The sequence below is a fragment of the Scyliorhinus torazame genome, chromosome 9 (genome assembly GCF_047496885.1).
Source record: "Scyliorhinus torazame isolate Kashiwa2021f chromosome 9, sScyTor2.1, whole genome shotgun sequence".
NCBI lineage: Eukaryota > Metazoa > Chordata > Chondrichthyes > Carcharhiniformes > Scyliorhinidae > Scyliorhinus > Scyliorhinus torazame.
In genome coordinates this window covers 215,036,704-215,058,314 of record NC_092715.1, presented here as the reverse complement: position 1 = coordinate 215,058,314, position 21,611 = coordinate 215,036,704, and the positions used below count along the sequence as shown (strand labels likewise).

The 21,611-nt window shown below is 48.7% G+C and overlaps 1 protein-coding gene across 8 annotated transcripts in view; it reads left to right on the top strand.

The window, feature by feature from the left end:
• Window positions 1-21,611, top strand: part of ugt2a5 (UDP glucuronosyltransferase 2 family, polypeptide A5) — a 118,227-nt gene that overhangs the window by 78,644 nt on the left and 17,972 nt on the right. For all 8 annotated transcript variants that reach the window (XM_072517082.1, XM_072517086.1, XM_072517087.1 and 5 more), the window contains 2 exons: window positions 4,055-4,186; window positions 19,856-19,943. In XM_072517082.1, the coding sequence (XP_072373183.1) occupies window positions 4,055-4,186; window positions 19,856-19,943 (220 nt within the window). The remainder of the gene's footprint in view (window positions 1-4,054; window positions 4,187-19,855; window positions 19,944-21,611) is intronic.

The window sequence follows — 21,611 nt, the reverse complement described above, 5'->3', positions numbered from 1 at the left end:
CTACCAGCCTGAACGGCAACCCCGTCCGCCTACTCTCCTGCCCCCTCGCCTGAATTACGAACAACTCGCTCTTAGCCATGTTCAATTTATATCCTGAAAACCGGCCAAATTCCCTCAGGATTTCCATGATGCCGTCCATCCCCGCCATTGAGTCCGCTACGTATAACAACAGGTCATCCACGTATAACGAGACTTTATGTTCCACTCCCCTCTGGACCAGCCCTTTCCAGTCCTTTGAAGCTCTCAGAGCAATTGCCAGGGGCTCTATCTATGGCCAGCGCGAACAGCAGTGGGGAGAGTGGGCAACCCTGTCTTGTCCCGCGGTGTAGACTGAAGTAATCTGATGTCCTTATACTCGCTTCTGGGGCCTGGTATAACAGCCTAACCCAGTCAATGAACTCCTCCCCGAACCAAAACCGGCCCAGCACCTCCCATAGATAGTCCCACTCGACCCGGTCAAAAGCCTTTTCCGCATCCATAGCTATCACTATCTCTGCCTCCCTGCTCTCCGGGGGCATCATTATCACATTAAGCAGCCTTCTTAGATTGGCCGCCAGTTGCCTACCCTTTAGGAACCCAGTTTGATCCTCCGCAATTACATCCGGTACACAGTCCTCAATTCTAGTCGCCAAGATCTTGGCCAGTAATTTAGCGTCTGCGTTGATCAAAGAGATCGGCCTATAAGACCAACAGGCCTCCGGGTCTTTATCCCGTTTCAGAATAAGCGAAATAGAGGCCTACGACATCGTCGGGGGTAGAACCCCTCTGTTCCTTGCCTCGTTAAAAGCCAGCACCGGCCCCACTATCTCGGCAAACGTTTTGTAAACCTCCACCGGATACCCATCCGGCCCTGGGGCTTTAACCGACTGCATGACCTTAAGGCCCCCAGAACCTCTTCGATCCCAACCAGGGCCGTCTATCAACCCCCTACCCACTCTTGGGCAGGTCAGTCTGTCCAGGAATCGTCTCATCCCCTCTGGTCCCCTGGGGGGTTCTGAAGTGTACAGCTTACTATAAAAGTCCCTAAACACCTTGCTCAGCCCTGCCGGATCCCCCACCAGATTTCCCTCCCCATCCGCTATCCTTCCTATCTCCCTAGCCGCTTCTCTCTTCCTCAGTTGTTGCCTCGTTAAAAACCTTGACCAGCAATGGCTCTAGTATCCCCGAGAATTTCTTGTAGAATTCCACTGGGTTATTGTATATGGGGGAAATCCAATGTATAATTTCTGCTTGTCGTGTTCTTGTTTCTTTCTTCTTGTCGGGGGGGGAGGTTGTTGAAAATTTGTTGAAAAATTTGAATAAATATATTGAAAAAAAAAGAATTCCACTGGGTACCCGTCTGGCCCCGGGGCTATACCCGTCTGGCCCCGGGGCTTTTCCCGTCTGGCCCCGGGGCTTTACCCGTCTGGCCCCGGGGCTTTACCCGACTGCATTGCCTTCAAGCCCTCAGCTATTTCTTCGGCCCTGATCAGAGTCCCCAACCCATCCACCAGCTCCCTGCCCGCCCTTGGGAAGGTCAGTCCGTCCAAAAAGTGTCTCATCCTCTCGGGCCCCGTGGGGGATTCCGAGCGATAGAGTCCACTGTAAAAGTCCCTGAATGCCCTGTTTAACCCAGCCGAGTCCCCTACCAGGTTCCCACCCCATCAGCCACTTTTTCTATTCCCTGGCCGCCTCCCTCTTCCTGAGCTGCTGTGCCAGCATTCTGCTGGCCTTTTCCCATGTTCATAAAACGTCCCCCTCGCCTTTCTAAGCTGCTCCACTGCCTTGCCTGTGGACAACACCTCAAACTCGGCCTGCAGCCTCCGACGCTCCCTTAACAGTTCCACCCCTGTTGTCGCCGCATACCTCCTATCTGTCTGTAGAATCTCCTTAACCAGTCGGTCGGTCTCTGCCCTGTCCGTCCTGTCCCTATGAGCTCGGATCAAAATCAGCTCCCCTCTCACCACTGCGTTAAGCACCTCCCATACCACCGCTGCTGAGACTTCCCCCGTGTCGTTGACCTGCAGGTAATTCTGCATGCACGTCCTTACTCTCTCGCACACCGCCTCGTCTGCCACCAAGCCCACGTCCAATCGCCATTGCGGGCGCTGGAAGCTCTCCTCACTAACCTGCAGTTCCGCCCAATGTGGGGCATGATCCAAAATAGTGATGGCTGAGTACCCCGTGTCCACCACCCCCACCAGCAGATCCCCGCTCAAAATGAAAAACCAATCCGGGAGTACACTTTATGCACATGCGAGTAAATGAAAACTCCCTCCCCGTCAGCTGCCTAAACCTCCATGTGTACGCTTGGCCCACTGGAGAACACACTCCTTATCCAAAAATCTGTGGAACCGGACCACCATCGCCCTTGGGGGTCCCCCGGCCGTGGTTTCCTCGCCATCGCACTGTACGCCCTGTCCACCTCCAACGGTTGGGGAAAAGCCCCCTCCCCCAGAAGCTTCTGAAACATACTCGCCACAAACGTGCCAGCATCAGCCCCCTCAGCCCATTCAGGGAGACCGACAATTCTTAAGTGCTGTCGGCGAGCTCTGTTCTCCAGATCCTCCACCTTCTCCAGCAGCCTCTTTTGCTGATCCTTCAGCATCCCCACCTCCAGCTCGACCACCGTTTGGTGCTCCTCCTGGTCCGCCAGCGCTTTCTCCAACTTCTGAATCGTCCGATCCTGGGCACCCAGCCTGCGCTCCAGCCAATCGATGACTCCTTTATCGGGTCAAGACAATCTAGTTTCTGTCTGGCGAAGCCCTCCTGGATGACCTGCATCAGCTCCTCCGTAGATGGCTGGGCCGTCGCAGCAGGGGTCCGAACATCAGCCATGTTGTCTTCAGCAGCCACCTCTACCCAGCCCTTGCTTATCTTTTTATTTCTTCCTTTACGGTCCCTTGGGGTTCTCCGTTCCATGCACCACTATGTGGGTCCAGCGCCTAAATGTCTGCACCTTCAAAGCCAAAACTCAAAACCACAAAAAAGTCGGGGAAAAAGGTCCAAAAGTCCAGCCAGAGCGGGAGCCACCAAGTGTGCGACTTACTCCCTCAAAGCTGCCACCGGGAGTCCCCCGCCACCGGGAGTCCCCCGCCACCGGAAGACCCCCACCACCGGAAGTCCCCCGCCACTGGAAGTCCCCCGCCACCAGAGGTCCCCCGCCAACGGAAGTCCCCCACCACCGGAAGTCCCCCGCCACCGGAAGTCCATCTGTTGAAAAATTTCTAGCTACAATTTTCTTTGCCCTGGTCCTTCTTGGCATTTACCTTATGTGGACACCTTATAACATCGATTAGGTAGAGTTTACTCAAAGATCGCCCCAGAAACTGAGCAAAAAGGGGGAGCTACCTCATGTGTGACTTCTCCCTACATGCAGCCAGAAGGAAGGAAGTCCCAATGTCACCGTTTTAATCACACTATCATTTGTGTTATTTATTCTTTATTTGGCAAATCCCAAATTTTTTGTCAGCTCTGCCCGACTTGAAACTGAGAGGTTGCTATGATTTCAGGCAAGTGGTCTGACCTAAGATTCTGGAGATGTTTCATTTTAATATAATCTACATGACAATGGCTCATTTCATGTAGTGATCAAATGAGCCACTGAAAGGGAGGTGGCAAATCCAGGGCAAGGTAGATTGTTCCCAGATAGTACACCGTCCACCGCCGGGAAACCTGCCGCGGGCTCACCATCGATGGGACCAGAAGGTCCTGCAGGTGGAAAGGGCCGGAATATTCCACCTTGAGTTTAAAATAAAAGGCCCAATGCCAGAATTAGCACACTGGCACCATCAATGTAAGATTCTATGTTCAGAGGTTTGGCTCACTGGTGTGTGCCCAGGCTTGGGCAGTGGTTGGTCTTTGCAAACCCAACCTTACTTTTGGTAAGAGGTCAGGAATATGGCATCAGGAGGCAGGAGACCAGTGGAATGTTTCCTTCCCTGATTTTCCTCCCTCTGCTCCCTGGGCAACGAAATATCATAATTCCGATTAAGCAATGACCACTTTCAATATAATTTGATAGCCAATGTAAACTCCATTCTAGATTAATTAACCATGTCTGTTTGTTTTACAGGAGTTGGAAGAGTTTGTTCAGAGTTCTGGAGAGCATGGCGTTGTGGTGTTTTCTCTGGGCTCCATGGTTAAGAACCTTACAGCTGAGAAGGCCAACATGATTGCTGATGCATTGGGACAAATTCCACAAAAGGTTTGTCTCACCTTGCAAACGTTTATTATTTGTGCATTCTCATCAGGTCTTACAAAAAAGCCATTTTTAACATTGGTGAAGATAACCTTCACATGCCTCCCAGTATTTAGTAAGTTGGTGTGCTAAAGACCAGGCCCAATTTGAAGTTGTCTAAAATTCATCAGTGGAAAGGACTTTTCCACTTCTAGCAGAGGTACTTAATGATCATTACTTAATGATCTGTGGAGCTGCTCACAGAAAAATACTTTTCACTGTACCTCGGTACACGCGACAATAAACCAATCCAATCCAATCCAATCCAGGTATTCAATTGTCAAGGCTGATGCTTTTCCTTTATTTTATGCAGAATGTGACAATTCTAAGCAATGTTTTCAGTGAGGACCCATCTAGGGCAAGTACATTAAGTACAAAGAGATGGGACAAGGGTCTGCATATGTAACGTAGTTCCTTCAAAAGTTGAGCTCCCCTTTCCAAACATGTCACCCTGGTGAGTTGCCAGGTACAAGCCACACACCTTTTAAAATCTTGCTTGAAATGTAAGCATCGCTGGCAAGGCCAGCATGTGTTGGCCACCCTAATTGCCCTTGAATAGGTGCAGTGAGCTGCCTTCTTTAACTGCTGCAGTTAGGGAGGGATGTACAGGATTTTGACCCAGCAACAGTCAGGATGGTGTGTGACTTGGAATGGTGTGTAACTTGGGATGGTATGTGACTTGGAGGACAACTTGCAGGCACTGGTCTCCTCATGTGTCAGCTGCCTTTGTGATTCTAGGTGGGAAAGGTTACAGGTTTTGAAGGTGCTGTATCTGGGTACAGACTGCTGCTGTTATGCAACAGTAGCAGATAGCAGGCAACAACAGGGGCAAACGGCTCATTTAAATATGCCTGGCCCAATTCTCTCGAGGCCCGGGAACTAATGCCTGTACCTGGGAGTCCTTGCCATGGCACCCTTTAGCAGGGGTCCACAAAAATGTGGGCCTGGTGCAAAGGCACCTGAAAGGGTCTCCCCAGGCCATCGGAGGCCCCTGGGTGGTCAGGCTCTGGGCAGGGTGGTTCCCTGACACTCCCGCTGGCACCCAGGCACATTGGTACTGCCTGCGTGGCTCCCTGGAACTGCCAGGCTGGCAGAGTCACTGCCAGGGTGCCAGACTGGCAGTGCCCAGAGACGAAGGTGCCAGATTGCCTTTGCCAGGGAATGGAACAGGGCTGACCTGCCCTTAAGACATGGGGCGAGGGGGAGCTCAAGGTCCACCTAAGAGGTAAGTTGGGGCAGTGGGAGGGGTCCCGAAACTGAGGTGGGGTGTCCGAGGGGGGTTGAGAGATCGGGGCGGCGTTTTAAAAAGACACCCCGATCTCTTCCTGTAGTGCTGAGCTGTGCTCGCTGCTCCATATTATGAACATTACAGATGGAGGCTAGCCTTCACTCACCTATAACCTGTTATTGGTTTTCACCTATATCCTGAAGAACGCTGAATTGAAATGCTGGTCTGATAGTTCAGTGGCAATTTTTCAGGCTGAACACAGCCCTTTATGCTATATGTTTCAAAGGCTACTTTCCAGTAACGAATCTTGCCAAGTCCTGTTTTGTTGTTTTACACTAAAATGAGCAAAATACTGTGGACGCTGGAATCTGAAACAAGAACTAAGGATTCCGGAAAAACTCAGCAGGTCTGTCAGCATCTATCAGGAGAGAAACAGAGTTAACATTTTGAGTGCATAGTCTCTTCGCAAGAACTGAAAGGAGGGAGAATGTGTTAGAATTGTAGAAACTGCAACGAAAGACAGCAACTTTAAGAATAAGAGACAGATGGCTGGTGTGAGAGACGGGGGTGGGGGGGGGGGTTGGTGTTTGCATTGAGGCAATCCAAGTATGGGATATTTTTTTAAGAAGGGGCGTTTCATTTCATTTCATTTTCATTTAAGATGGAGGAGAAAGGTCAAAAATCGAAAGTTGCCAAACTCAACGTGTCCAACCAGAAGATGAGGTGCTGTTCCTCCAGCGTGTGCTAGCCTTCACTAGAGCATTGCAGCAGGCCAAGGACAGACATGTGGACATGGGAGAAAGATGCTGAGTTAAAATGACAGGCGACAGGAAGATCAGGGTCATGTTTGCATATACAATAAACATTCCAATTTGGTCTCCTTTACACTGGGGAGACTAAACGCATACTGAATGACTGTTTTGCAGAACACCGTCACTCAGTCTCATCTCAGTCCTAAATGGTTTACCCCGTATCCTCAGACTGCGACCTCCGGTTATGGACTCCCCCGTCATCAGGAACATACGTCCTGCATCTACCCTGTCTAGTTCCGATAGAATTGTATAGGTTTCTATGAGATCCTCCTCATTCTTCTAAAATCCAGAGAATATAATCAAAACCAACTCAATTTCTCCTCATACGTCAGTCTGGTAAATCTTCACTGCACCCCCTCTGTAGCAAGAACATCTTCCTCAGATAAGGAGACCAAAACTGCACACAATATTCCAGGTGTGGTCTCACCAAGGCCCTCTATAATTGCAGCAAGATGTCCCTGCTCCTGTACTCTGATCCCCTCTCTATGAAGGCCAACATACAATTTGCCTTCTGTACCGCCTGCTACACCTGCCTGCTTACCTTCAGTGACTGGTGTACAAGGAAGGACACCCAGGTCTTGTTGCACATTCCCCGCTCTCAATCTGTAGCCATTCAGAAAGTAATCTGTTTTCCTGTTTTTGCTACCAAAGTGGATAACCTCACATTAATCCATATTATACTGCATCTGCCATGCATTTGCCCACTCACTCAACTTGTCCACATCAGACTAAAGTATCTCTGCAACCTCCACACAGCTCACCCTCCCACAACTTTGTGTCATCTGAAAATCTGGAGATCTTACCTTTAGTTCCCTCATCCAAATCATTTTTTTTTTTTTTTAAATAAATTTAGAGTACCCAATTCCTTTTTTTTCAATTAAGGGGCAATTTAGCATGTTCAATCCACCTACCTTGCACATCTTTGGGTTGTGGGGGCGAAACCCACGCAAACATGGGGAGAATGTGCAAACTCCACACGGACAGTGACCCAGAGCTGGGATCGAACCTGGGACCTCGGCGCCGTGAGGCAGCAGGGCTTACCCACTGAGCCATCGTGCTGCCCTATCCAAATCATTAATTTGTATTGTGAATAGCTGGGGTCCCAGCACCGATCTATGCATTACTCCCCTAGTTGCCGTTTGGAAAAAGAGTCGTTCATTAATACTCTTTGTTTCCTGTCTGCCAACCAGTTTTCTATCCATCTCAAAACACTACCCCCAATCCCATGCATTTTAGTTTTACACACTGATCTGGACTTGTCAAAAGCCTTCTGAAAGTCCAAATAAACCACATCCACTGGCTCCCCCTCATCAACTCTGTGAATTATACCCTTGAAGAGTTCTCCCAGTGAACCAGAGAAGACACAGCCAGAGTGAGACAGCAAAGAGTGAGTTTGGGAATTTGAAGCTAGGTGGGAATTGAATCCAATCGGTAAGACTGTTCCTTTTTAAATTTCAGGAGTTGAAATTAATCTAGAATTGTGCAGTGAAGGTTAACAAGGGCTGCCCCACCCACTGACATAACTGGTTGGCAGATAAGTGTCAGTCACCTTAATCTACTTTGATCTAAAAGCAGATGGGGGGGGGGGGGGGGGGGAGTCAACTCAGGCCAATTTAAAAGAGCAACTTGTAACTCACTCCTAGTGAGTTCTCCCAGTGAGCCAGAGAAGACACAGCCAGAGTGAGACAGCAAAGAGTGAGTTTGGGAATTTGAAGCTAGGTGGGAATTCAAAGCTGGGTAGGGAGGAGTTGCTTTTTAACCCTGGTAAGTGACTGGTCAGTAGTTTTTCTTTTCATTGTCTAATTTATTTATTTTTTGTTTTGTTTTTTGGAATTGTAGCTGTATAAGTTAACCTAAGGTTTAAGACATGGCAGGAGATCCCAGACCTGTGTCATGCTCCTCGTGTGCGATGTGGGAGCTTAGGATCACATCCACTGTCCCTGGCTCCTTCACGTGCAAGAAGTGTGTCCAGTTGCAGCTCCTGTTAGACCGCTTGACTGCTCTGGAGCTGCGGATGGACTCACTTTGGAGCATCCGCGATGCTGAGGACGTTGTGGATTGCACGTTTAGCGAGTTGGTCACACCGCAGGTGAAAGTTACTGAGGGAGATAGAAAATGGGTGACCAAAAGACAGAGCAAGAGTAGGAAGGCAGTGCAGGTGTCCCCTGCGGTCATCTCCCTGCAAAACAGATATACCGCTTTGGATACTGTTGAGGGAGATGACTCACAAGGGGAAGGCAGCAGCAGCCAGGTTCATGGCATCGTGGCTGGCTCTGCTGTGCAGCAGGGCAGGAAGAGGAATGGCAGGGCTACAGTGATATGGGACTCAATCGTAAGGGGAATAGACAGGCGGTTCTGTGGACGCAATCGAGACTCCAGGATGGTATGTTGCCTCCCTGGTGCAAGGGTCAAGGATGTCTTGGAGCGGCTGCAGGACATTCTGGGGGGGGGGGGGGGGGGAGGGTGAACAGACAGCTGTCGTGGTGCACATAGGCACCAACGATATAGGTAAGAAATGGGACGAGGTCCTACAAGCTGAATTCAGGGAGTTAGGAGTTAAACTAAAAAGTAGGACCTCCAAGGTAGTAATCTCAGGATTGCTACCAGTGCCACGAACTAGTCAGAGTAGGAATGTCAGAATAGATAGGATGAATGCGTGGCTCGAGAGATGGTGCAAGAGGGAGGGATTCAAATTCCTGGGGCATTGGAACCGGCTCTGGGGGAGGTGGGACCAGTACAAACCGGACGGTCTGCACCTGGGCAGGACTGGAATCGATGTGTTTGCTAGAGCTTTTGGGGAGGGTTCAAACGAATGTGGCAGGGGGATGGGAACCAATGCAGGACGTTGGAAGGTAGTAAAACAGGGACAGAAACAAAAGGCAGTAATGGGGAAAGTGTAAGGCAGAGAAGCCATAGTCAAAAATCAAAAAGGGCGACAGTACAAGGTACAGTGAATGAGGGGAGCTCAGTGAATAGGACCAGTAATACTAAAAGGAATATAACGGGAAGGAAAAACATCAATGGTAAGCGATGCGGCAGGTTGTTACATGAAGATATGGGTTCAACGACAAGGAAAACTAGGCGAAAGGTTGAGAGGAAATATAACTTAGGAGAGGTTACTGATCGAGGTGTTAAGATTCAAAACAGAGGTATAAAAGCCAACATAAGTGTACTTTACCTGAATGCTCGTAGTATTCGGAATAAGGTAAATGAGTTGATGGCGCAAGTCATCGTGAATGACTATGATTTAGTGGCCATTACTGAAACATGGTTAAAGGATGGTCACAACTGGGAGTTAAATATCCAAGGGTATCGAACTAATCGGAAGGACAGAGAGGATGGTAAGGGAGGTGGTGTAGCTCTGTTATTTAAGGATGACATCCGGACAATGATGACATCGGTGTTATGGAGGATAAGGTTGAATCCATTTGGGTGGAAATCAGGAATAGTAAGGCTAAAAAGTCACGGATAGGAGTAGTCTATAGGCCACCAAATAGTAACATTATGGTGCGGCAGGCAATAAACAAAGAAATAAATGATGCACGTAGAAATGGTACAGCAGTTATCATGGGGGATTTTTATCTACATGTCGATTGGTTTAACCAGGCCGGTCAAGGCAGCCTTGAGGAGGAGTTTATAGAATGTATCTGTGATAATTTACCAAAATTCACTAGACTCTGGGATGGTCCCGGAGGATTGGAAATAAGCAAACATGACACCACTGTTTAAAAAGGGAGGTAGGCAGAAAGCGGGTAATTATAGGCCAGTGAGCTTAAGTTCGGTAGTAGGGAAGATGCTGGAATCTATCATCAAGGAAGAAATAGCAAGGCACCTGGATGGAAATTGTCCCATTGGGCAGACACAGCATGGGTTCATAAAGGGCAGGTCGTGCCGAACTAATTTAGTAGAATTTTTTGAGGACATTACCAGTGCGGTAGATAACAGGGAGCCAATGGATGTGGTATATCTGGATTTCCAGAAAGCCTTTGACAAGGTGCCACACAAAAGGTTGCTGCATAAGATAAAGATGCATGGCATTAAGGGTAAAGTAGTAGCATGGATAGAGGATTGGTTAATTAATAGACAGGAAAGAGTGGGAATGAATGGGTGTTTCTCTGGTTGGCAATCAGTAGCTAGTGGTGTCCCTCAGGGATCAGTGTTGGCCCCACAATTGTTCACAATTTACATTGATGATTTGGAGTTGGGGACAAAGGGCAATGTGTCCAAATTTGCAGACGACACTAAGATGAGTGGTAAAGCAAAAAGTGCAGAGGATACTGGAAGTCTGCAGAGGGATTTGGATAGGTTAAGTGAATGGGCTAGGGTCTGGCAGATGGAATACAATGTTGACAAATGTGAGGTTATCCATTTTCGTAGGAATAACAGCAAAAGAGATTATTATTTAAATGATAAAATATTAAAGCATGCTGCTGTGCAGAGAGACCTGGGTGTGCTAGTGCATGAGTCGCAAAAAGTTGGTTTACAGGTGCAACAGGTGATTAAGAAGGCACATGGAATTTTGTCCTTCATTTCTAGAGGGATGGAGTTTAAGACAAGGGAGGTTATGCTGCAATTGTATAAGGTGTTAGTGAGGCCACACCTGGAGTATTGTGTCTCCTTACCTGAGAAAGGACGTACTGGCGCTGGAGGGTGTGCAGAGGAGATTAACTAGGTTAATCCCAGAGCTGAAGGGGTTGGATTACGAGGAGAGGTTGAGTAGACTGGGACAATACTCTTTGGAATTTAAAAGGATGAGGGGGAATCTTATAGAAACATATAAAATTTAAAAGGGAATAGATAGGATAGATGCGGGCAGGTTGTTTCCACTGGCGGTTGTAAGCAGAACTAGGGGGCATAGCCTCAAAATAAGGGGAAGTAGATTTAGGACTGAGTTTAGGAGGAACTTCTTCACCCAAAGGGTTGTGAATCTATGGAATTCCTTGCCCAGTGAAACAGTTGAGGCTCCTTCATTAAATGTTTTTAAGATAAAGATAGATAGTTTTTTGAAGAACAAAGTGATTAAGGGTTATGGTGTTCGGGCCGGAAATGGGAGATGAGTCCACAAAAGATCAGCCATGATCTCATTGAATGGCGGAGCAGGCTCGAGGGACCAGATGGCCTACTCCTGCTCCTAGTTCTTATGTTCTTATGAAGAATTCCAGTAGATTTGTCAAGTATGATTTACCTTTTGTAAATCCACGCTGATACTGTCCGATCCTACCACTGTTTTCCAAATGCTCTGCTATTAATTCTTTTATAACGGACCCGAGCATTTTCTCTACTACCGGTGTCAGGCTTACTGGTCTATAATTCCCTGTCTTCGCTCCACCTCCCTTCTTAAATAGTGGAGTTACATTCGCTACCCTCCAATCTGTAAGAACTGTTCCAGACTCTATAGAATCTGCGAAGATGACCACCGATATATCCACTGTTTCTAGGGCCATTTCGATAAGTACTCTAGGATGTAGATTATCAGACCCTGGGGATAATAATAATAATCTTTATTGTCACAAGTAGACTTACATTAACACTGCAATGAAGTCACTGTGAAAAGTCCCTCGTCGCCACATTCCGGAGCCTGTTCGGGTACACAAAGGGAGAATTCAGAATGTCCAATTCACCTAATCGTCCTTCAATCCCATCAATTTCCCCAACACCATTTCCTTACTAATACTGATTTCCTTCAGTTCCTCCCTCTCATTAAACCCTGTGTTCCCCAACATTTCTGGTACATTATTTATGTCCTCTTTTGTGAAGACAGCACCAAAGTATGTGTTTAGTTGGTCAGCCATTTCTTCCTTGGATCTAATACTGTCTCTAATTTTCCTTGTGAGCTTGGTTTGGCCACCTTTCCCGATTTGATTTTGAGCCAGACAGGAATGAACAATTGTTGCAGTTCACGCATGTGTTCTTTGAATGTTTGTCATTGCCTATCCACCGTTATTGTTTTCAGTTACGTTCGCCAATCCATCATAGCCAACTCGCACCTCATACCATCGTAGTTTCCTTTATTTAGTTTCAGGACCCTAGTCTCAGAATCAACTACATCACTCTCCATCTCGATGAAGAATTCTATCATATGATCGCTCATCCCCAAGGGGCTCGCACAACTAGATTGCGAATTATTCCTTTCTCATGACACAATATCCAGTCTAGCATGGCATGTTCTCGGGAGATATGGTGTTGCAGTGGTTAGCACTGCTGCCTACGGCGCTGAGGTCCCAGGTTCGAATCCCGGCCCTGGGTCACTGTTCATGTGGAGTTTGCACATTCCCCCTGTGCCATGCGTGGATTTTACCCCCACAACCCAAAGATGTGGATAATCTTAAAAGTAGAGCTAAGTTATTCAAGAGTGAAATCACTCTTTCAGTCAGAGAGTAGAAGAGATCTAGAACAATCAAAGGCAGAGGTTGATAGATTATTGGTAGGCAAGGTTATCAAAGGTTATGAAGCACAAGGTAAATGGAGTTGAGGTGCAGATCAGCCAGAATCAAATTGAATGGTAGAACAGGTCTGAAGGGCTGAATGACCTACGACTTAATGTTCCCATGTTCCTCATCCTCACACACTGATGCAGCTCAGCTCAGGACGTGGCATCTGGGAGATGTTAGGAAATTGGATCGAAGATGTAGTGGACATTTTGTGGGTAACAGCCTGAGGATAAAATTGCTAGCAACTGGCCGGAGTGACATTGTCCCATTCAGACTTAACCTCTTAATGGGAATAAACAAGATACCCCTATTCAGCTGGGGTGATTCACTCAAGATCCATTGTCATCTGGGACACTCTCCTCTGTCAGCCAGTAGCCCATTATGGAGTCTGATGTCCCCTTTTCTCTGTAAATTGGAGGTTAGTTGTATTTTCTTTTTTAAAAAAATATATTTTATTGAAGTTTTTCGATCAAAAAGAATTTTCCATTTTTACAACTTTGTAACAAAATGTACATCGACCGTTATTTAAACAATACATTAAACTAACAACAAGTGCAGAAAAAGAACAAGAAAAGAGAAATAATAATACTGAAAAAATAAATATAAACAACTAGCATGGAAAGAAAGAAAAGAACAAAAAAAAACCCCAAACACCGAATACACCCTCCCCCTCCCCCCTGGGTTGCTGCTGCTGTCTTTCCTGTTTTCCCTTATCGCTCTGCGAGATAGTCAAGGAACGGTTGCCACCGCCTGGTGAACCCTTGAGCCGAACCTCTTAGTGCGTATTTTATTCGCTCCAATTTTATAAACCCTGCCATGTCGTTTATCCAGGCCTCCACGCCCGGGGGTTTGGCTTCTTTCCACATAAGTAGAATCCTTCGCCGGGCTACTAGGGACGCAAAGGCCAAAACATCGGCCTCTCTCGCCTCCTGCACTCCCGGCTCTTCTGCAAATCCCAAATATAGCTAACGCCCAGCTCGGTTCGACCCGGACCCCCACCACCTTTGAGATCACTCTTGCCACACCCACCCAGAACCCATGCAATACCGGACATGACCAAAACATGTGGGTGTGGTTCGCCGGGCTTCCCACGCACCTCCCGCACCTATCCTCCACTCCAAAAAATCTACTCAGCCTTGCTCCCGTCATATGCGCCCTGTGTAGAACCTTAAATTGGATCAGGCTAAGCCTGGCACACGAGGACGAGGAATTTACCCTACTTAGGGCATCTGCCCACAGCCCCTCCTCAATCTCTTACCCCAGCTCCTCCTCCCATTTACCCTTCAGCTCCTCTACCATCGTCTCCCCCTCGTCTCTCATTTCCCTGTATATATCGGACACTTTACCTTCACCGACCCATGCCCCCGAAATCACTCTGTCCTGGATCCCTTGCGCCGGGAGCTGCGGAAATTCCCTCACCTGTTGCCTCGCAAATGCCCTCACTTGCATATATCGGAAGGCATTCCCAGGTGGCAACCCGTATTTTTCTACCAATGCTCCCAAACTCGCGAACGTCCCGTCCAAGAACAAGTCCTTCAACTTCCCAATTCCTGCTCGCTGCCAAGATTGGAATCCCCCATCTATCCTCCCCGGGACGAACCTGTGATTGTTCCTTATTGGGGACCACACCGAGGCACCCGTCACTCCCCTATGTCGTCTCCACTGCCCCCAAATCTTCAAAGTCGCCACCACTACTGGGTTTGTGGTGTATTTTTTCGGGGGGAACGGTGACGGCGCCGTCGCCAGTGCTTTTAAACTTGTTCCCTTACAGGACGCCATCTCCAGCCTTTTCCACGCCGCCCCTTCTTCTTCCCTCATCCACTTACATATCATAGACACGTTGGCGGCCCAATAATAGTCACTCAGACTCGGCAGTGCCAGTCCCCCTCTGTCCCTACTGCGCTGCAGGAACCCCCTCTTTACCCTCGGGGTCTTTCCAGCCCACACAAAGTTCATAATACTCCTGTCCACTTTCTTGAAAAAGGCCTTTGTAATCAGTATGGGGAGGCACTGAAACACGAAAAGAAACCTCGGGAGGACCACCATTTTAACCGCCTGTACTCTGCCCGCCAATGACAGGGGCACCATGTCCCACCTCTTAAAGCCCTCCTCCATCTGCTCTACCAGTCGCGTCAAGTAACGTTTATGCAAGGTTCCCCAGTTCCTGGCCACCTGGATCCCTAGATATCAAAAATCCCTTGCTACTCTCCTCAGCGGCAGATCATCTATCCCCCTGCCCTGTTCCCCGGGGTGCATCACAAAAAGTTCACTCTTTCCCATATTCAATTTATATCCCGAGAACTCTCCAAACTCCCTGAGTGTCTGCATTATCTCTGGCATCCCCTCCACTGGGTCCGCCACATATAGCAGCAAATCATCCGCATATAATGACACCCGATGTTCCTCTCCTCCTCTGAGCAGCCCCCTCCACTTCTTAGAGCCCCTCAGCGCTATGGCCAATGGCTCGATTGCCAACGTGAACAGTAACGGGGACAGGGGGTACCTCTGTCTTGTGCCCCTATGTAATTGGAAATAGTCGGATCGTTGCCTGTTTGTAACCACGCTTGCCACCGGGGCCCCGTACAGGAGCTGAACCCATCTGATGAACCCCTCTCCAAATCCAAATCTCTTCAGTACCTCCCACAGGTAGTCCCACTCCACTCGATCACATGCCTTCTCTGCATCCATCGCCACCACTATCTCCGCCTCCCCCTCCGGTGGGGGCATCATCATCACCCCCAGCAACCTTCGTATATTGGCATTCAATTGCCTCCCTTTAACAAACCCTGTCTGGTCGTCATGTACCACCCCTGGGACACAGTCCTCTATCCTTGTCGCCATCACTTTGGCCAGTAACTTGGCATCTACATTTAGGAGGGAGATGGGCCTGTATGACCCGCACTGCAGCGGGTCTTTGTCTCGTTTCAGGATCAACGATATCGTCGCCTCCGACATTGTCGGGGTAGTGTCCCCCTTTCCTTAGCCTCATTGAAGGTTCTCGTCAGGAGTGGGGCCAGTCGGTCCACATATTTCCTGTAAAATTCCACCGGGAACCCATCTGGGCCCGGGGCCTTTCCTGCCTGCATGTTCCCAATTCCTTTAATCACCGACTCCACCTCAATCTGCGCTCCCAAACCTGCCACCTCCTGCTCCTGAACCCTCGGGAAATCCTGCTGGTCCAGGAAGTGTATCATTCCCTCTTTCCCCCCCGGGGGTTGGGACTTATACAGCCTCTCATAAAATGACTTAAACACCCCGTTCACCCTCCCCGCTCTCTGCTCCATCCTTCCCTCCCCGTCCCTAACTCCTCCGATCTCTCTCGCCGCCCCCCTCTTCCTAAGTTGTTGGGCCAGCAATCGGCTCGCCTTTTCCCCATATTCGTATTGTATTCCCTGTGCCTTCCTCCACTGCGTCTCCGCCTTACCCGTGGTCAGCAGGTCAAACTCCGTCTGTAGTCTCCGTCTTTCCCTGTATAGCCCTTCATCCGGGGCCTCCGCATATTGACTATCCACCCTCAGAATCTCCCCAATCAGTCTCTCCCTTTCTTTACCCTCTTGTTTCCCCCTGTGGGCTCTTATAGAAATCAGCTCCCCCCTAACCACCGCCTTCAGCGCCTCCCATACTACTCCCACCTGGACCGCTCCATCATCATTGACCTCTAGGTATCTTTCAATACATCCCCTCACCCTTCCACATACCCCCTCGTCTGCCAACAGTCCCATGTCTAATCTCCAAAGTGGGCGCTGCGCCTTCTCCTCTCCTAGATCCAGATCCACCCAATGTGGGGCGTGATCTGAAACGGCTATAGCTGAATATTCCATTCCTACCACTTTCGGGATCAGCGCCCTTCCTAGGACAAAAAAGTCTATCCGGGAGTATACTTTATGGACGTGGGAGAAGAAGGAAAACTCTTTACTCCTCGGTCTATCAAATCTCCAGGGATCTACTCCTCCCATCTTCTCCATAAACCCCTTAAGCACCTTGGCCGCTGCCGGCCTCCTCCCGGTCCTAGATCTGGACCGGTCCAGCCCTGGGTCCAGCACCGTGTTGAAGTCCCCCCCCATTACCAAATTTCCCATCTCTAAGTCCGGGATGCGCCCCAACATACGCTTCATAAAACCCGCGTCATCCCAGTTCAGGGCATATACGTTCACCAGCACCACCGCCTCACCTTGCAATCTGCCACTCACCATCACGTACCTTCCCCCACTGTCTACCACTATGGTCTTAGCCTCAAACGATACCCGTTTCCCCACCAGTATTGCCACCCCTCTATTTTTCGTATCTAAGCCTGAGTGGAATACCTCTCCCACCCATCCTTTCCTTAATCTGACTTGATCCGCCAATTTCAGGTGCGTCTCCTGAAGCATAACCACATCCGCCTTCCGTCTCTTTCGGTGCGCAAATACCCTTGCCCTCTTAATCGGCCCATTCAGCCCTCTCACGTTCCACGTGATCAACCGGGTTGGGGGGCCCTTTACCCCCCACCCCCCCATCGTCGACTAGCCATCCCCTTTTTTAAACCAGCTCCTCACCCGGGTCCCACGCACCCGTTTGTCCCCCAGACAGCGCCCTCCCGTCCCGACCATCCCATCACATATCAGCTCCCCCTTAACCTCAGCAGCAGCAACCCAGTTAATTCCCCCCCCCCCCGCTAACTCTGGCTAACCTCGGCTTCCCCCGTTTACCCTTGGCCTCCCTGCGTGTGAGCCCCCTTCCTTCCTGCGCCCACTTTTCCCACCGCAATTTCCATAGCGCGGGAAAAAAAAACGCGCTTCCCTCTCGGCCCCGCCCCTAGTGGCGCTGCTCCCTCTCCCCTTCCCTGTCCCCTTCCCCACCGGCGCCCCCATTTCTTTGTGTCCCCCCCCACTCAGGGGGTGGGGGGAGAAAAATTCTCCCGTCTAACATTTTTACAGATAAACCCTCCCCCTCTCCCCCCTTTGCATTTCTTTGCCACCACCTCGCTACTTCTTTACAAACATCAATTCCTCAAATCTAGTCCAACTTCTCTTCTTGAATAAATGTCCACGCCTCCTCTGCCGTCTCGAAGTAGTGGTGTTTGCCCTGGTGTGTAACCCACAGTCTTGCCGGCTGCAGCATTCCAAATTTTACTTTCTTCCTGTGGAGCACCGCCTTGGCCCGATTGAAACTCGCCCTCCTTCTCGCCACCTCCGCACTCCAATCTTGATACACGCGGATCACCGCGTTCTCCCACCTGCTACTCCGTGTCTTCTTAGCCCATCTCAGGACTATCTCCCTGTCCTTGTAGCGGTGGAACATCACCACTATTGCTCGCGGTATTTCCCCTGCCTTTGGTCTTCTCACGAGGACCCGGTATGCTCCTTCCACTTCCAGGGGGCCCGTCGGGGCCTCAGCTCCCATTAAAGTATGGAGCATCGTACTCACATACGCCCCAACACCAGCTCCCTCTGTCCCTTCGGGAAGACCCAAAATCCTTAGATTCTTCCTCCTCGAGCTATTTTCCAGGACTTCCAGCCTTTCTATGCACCTCTTATGTAGTGCCTCGTGCGTCTCCGTCTTCACCACCAAGCCCTGTATCTCGTCTTCATTCTCGGCTGCCTTTGCCTTCACTCCACGGAGCTCCATCGCCTGGGTCTTTTGCGTCTCCTTCAATCCCTCAATCGCTAGCAACATCGGCGCCAGCACCTCCTTCTTGAGCTCCTCCACACATCATCGGAGGAACTCCTGCTGTTCCGGGCCCCATACCATCTGGGCTCCCTCAGCCGCCATCTTGCTTCTCCCTTCTCTTCTCTGCCGCTGCTCCAGAGGATCCTCCGCAATCTGGCCACTACTATCGCTTCTTTCCATCCACACCCGGGGGGACTCCTTCCTTTGTCGCCTCACACTGGGTTTGGCCGTAAAAAATTTCCGTTGGGGCTCCCGATAAGAGCCCAAAAGTCCGTTGAAATGGGAGGTGCCGAAACGTGCGGCTTAGCTGGTCGTCGCCGCAACCGGAAGTGTTAGTTGTATTTTCATAGCATGGCCTTGTTATTGTGTGTAAACAAGAGTGTGGAATCAAAAGTCCAGGGAGCAATGATGAGTTCAAGTCTGCATATGTCTGGACAGAACAATCTTTAAGGGGCTGAGGGGAGCTCAGAGAGATAAAAGAATCTTGTTTGAACAGGTGGGAGCAGAAGGATTTGGAGCACCATCGGAGGAGGCCATGAAAAAGCTACTACAGAAACAGGCTTTCGGACAGGGTCTAAAAGATACTCACTACCAGCAGGAAGATGTTCTCTAATGCAACTGTCGTTTTTGCCTGTCTGTGTCAGTGGAGTTGAGAGGTGAACGTTCATTTTCCATGCTGTTTAATAGGAAATCATCTGTGAGGGTTAAAATATACATGTAAGCGGTTTTTGTTATTATAAAGTTTTGTTTGTAAAAATAACTAAGCCCTATTTCGCATAGGGGCTGGCTTAGCACACTGGGCTAAATCGCTGGCTTTTAAAGCAGACCAAGGCAGGCCAGCAGCATGGTTCAATTCCCGTACCAGGCGCCGGAATGTGGCGACTAGGGGCCTTTCACAGTAACTTCATTGAAGCCTACTTGAGACAATAAGCAATTTTCATTTCATTTCATTTTTCATGCAATCACTCCTGGAGTGAATCAGTCTTTCTGCACAGTGTTAAAAACAAATGTTGTGGTTCTGGTCCAGTATCATAGCCACTGTTGGGGATATGGTCTGGTATCTGTAACATCAGGAAGTGACATCTGGATTCTTCCTAAAAAGGGAGTCACTTTTAAAAAATCAATTTCCTCCCATCACCCATGGGTTCTGGCCCCATCCCAGTCTGAATGCCAGGAAGACGCTACGCTGGCCCCTATCGCTAAGATATGCACGGTGAAACTAGACATAACTTTGGCCAACACTACGCCAGCTTCGGATTGATTGTCGAGGCATGGATCTCTAAATTATGGACGTCCTGCCCATGGTCCAGCCCACTTACCACCATCGCGACAAGGAAGTTGGTCTAATTCCATTCCCACAAGGCCCCACAAAGACTTGTGATCTTGCGGCCTTTCCGACAGACCTCCATCAACGTTATACTAGAACATCTGTGCACTAACTTCCTCAAATTCCTGAGGACTCAGCACCATGTTTTGTTGAGCTTGTCTATTTAATCCCAGTGCTGATATCTTTCAGGTCCTTTGGAGCTATTCCGGTGATCAACCGAAGACGCTGGCACCGAACACAAAGCTGTATAAATGGCTGCCTCAAAATGACCTGCTTGGTAAGAGCCCTAGTCCATTATTTTCTCACCAATATTCTTTCCACCATTGCCTTAATTTGGTTCGAAGGTTTTGATTTCTTCTTGGGATTGGGTTTTGTGGTAGCTAACTGCCCTCCGCTTCTTTATCTGCATGGCCATTTTGCATGTATGGTAAGAAAGTGAATTTTGGAAGGCTCTTTGGCTGTAAGCGGCATCATAACAGAGCCTGATCACTGCTCATCCAAAGTCTACAGGGATGCACTTGCAGGATGAAATTACTGGATAGTAATCACAAGTGGAACTTCCGGGTGATCTCCCTACTCCAGGAATGCTATTGTAGTGCCTTACAGCTACCAAGGCCAAGATCAACCAACTCAACGCCCATTGGGGCTGAACCTTAGTCTTTGTGGCTCCTCTATTACCTTGGGAAACTTACCATCAGTGGGATAGATACCTGTTGCATGTTTTAATGAAAAGGAAATTGTTTTAAATGTGAATTTAATAAGGCACAAGTAATAATAATAATAACAACATTCTATTCAATGTTTTAGCAAATGTCCTTTTTTTTAAGCTGGATGCTAAACGATATTAACAACTGTTAAATCAATTTACAGCTTTTCTTTGCAAACTGCTACAAATGCTAAACTGTTATGAGGTTACTAAACATTTTGGTGAATAAGTGTGATAAATATTCTTTCAAATACATGGGTCCAGTCTTTGGGGAAGCTCATTTTTATTCAGCAATTTTTAACATCGTAGAATCATAGAATATCTACAGTGCAGAAAGAGGCCATTCATCCCATCGAGTCTGCACTGACCCTCTGAAAGAGCACCCTCCCCAGGCCAACTCCCCCGCCCTATCCCAGTAACTCCATAACCCCATCTAACCGTTGGACACTAAGGGGCAATTTGGCATGGCCAATCCACCTAACCTGCACATCTTTGGACTGTGGGAGGAAATCGGAGCACCCGGATGAAACCCACACCGACACCGATTGCAGGTCAAGTGTTAAAATAAATCAAGGTTGATTTTCCATTATTATTTACCTACTTTTTTGAAGAATACTGATTGCTAAAATTGTCCGGGTTTCAGATTTCGCTGAGTATATGTTGGAGTGCTTTTACATGGAGTTGTTATCAGTGGATTTCTGATGTTGCAATCCTTTTGCGACCTGCTATAAACTTAGTGCAAAGCTGCAAAGAAATCTCTATGGCTGCTCGTCTTTATTGGGTGTGGTTCCATGGGGGTTCCCTAGGTTGACTGCTGTAACTTTGGCGGAATCCACTTTGGTAGGAAAACAGAATTTCTTAAATGGCGAGAAGCTGATAAGTGTTGAACCCCAAAGGAACTTGGTATCCTTGTTCATGAGTCACTAAATGCTAGCGTGTAGGTACAGCAAGCAATTAAGAAGGAAAATGGTATCTTGGCATTTATTACAAAAGGATTTGAGTGCAGGATGTTTCAATGTAATTATGTTTTAAATATAAATTTAGACTATCCAATTATGTTTTTCCAATTAAGAGACAATTTAGCATGGCCAATCATTCTAATCTGCTCATCTTTAGGTTGTGGGGGTGAAACACACGCAGACACACGGAGAATGCGCAAACCCCACACAGACAGTGACCCGGGGCCAGGATCGAACCCGGGTCCTCAGCACCTTTGGCAGCAGTGCTAACCACTGTGCC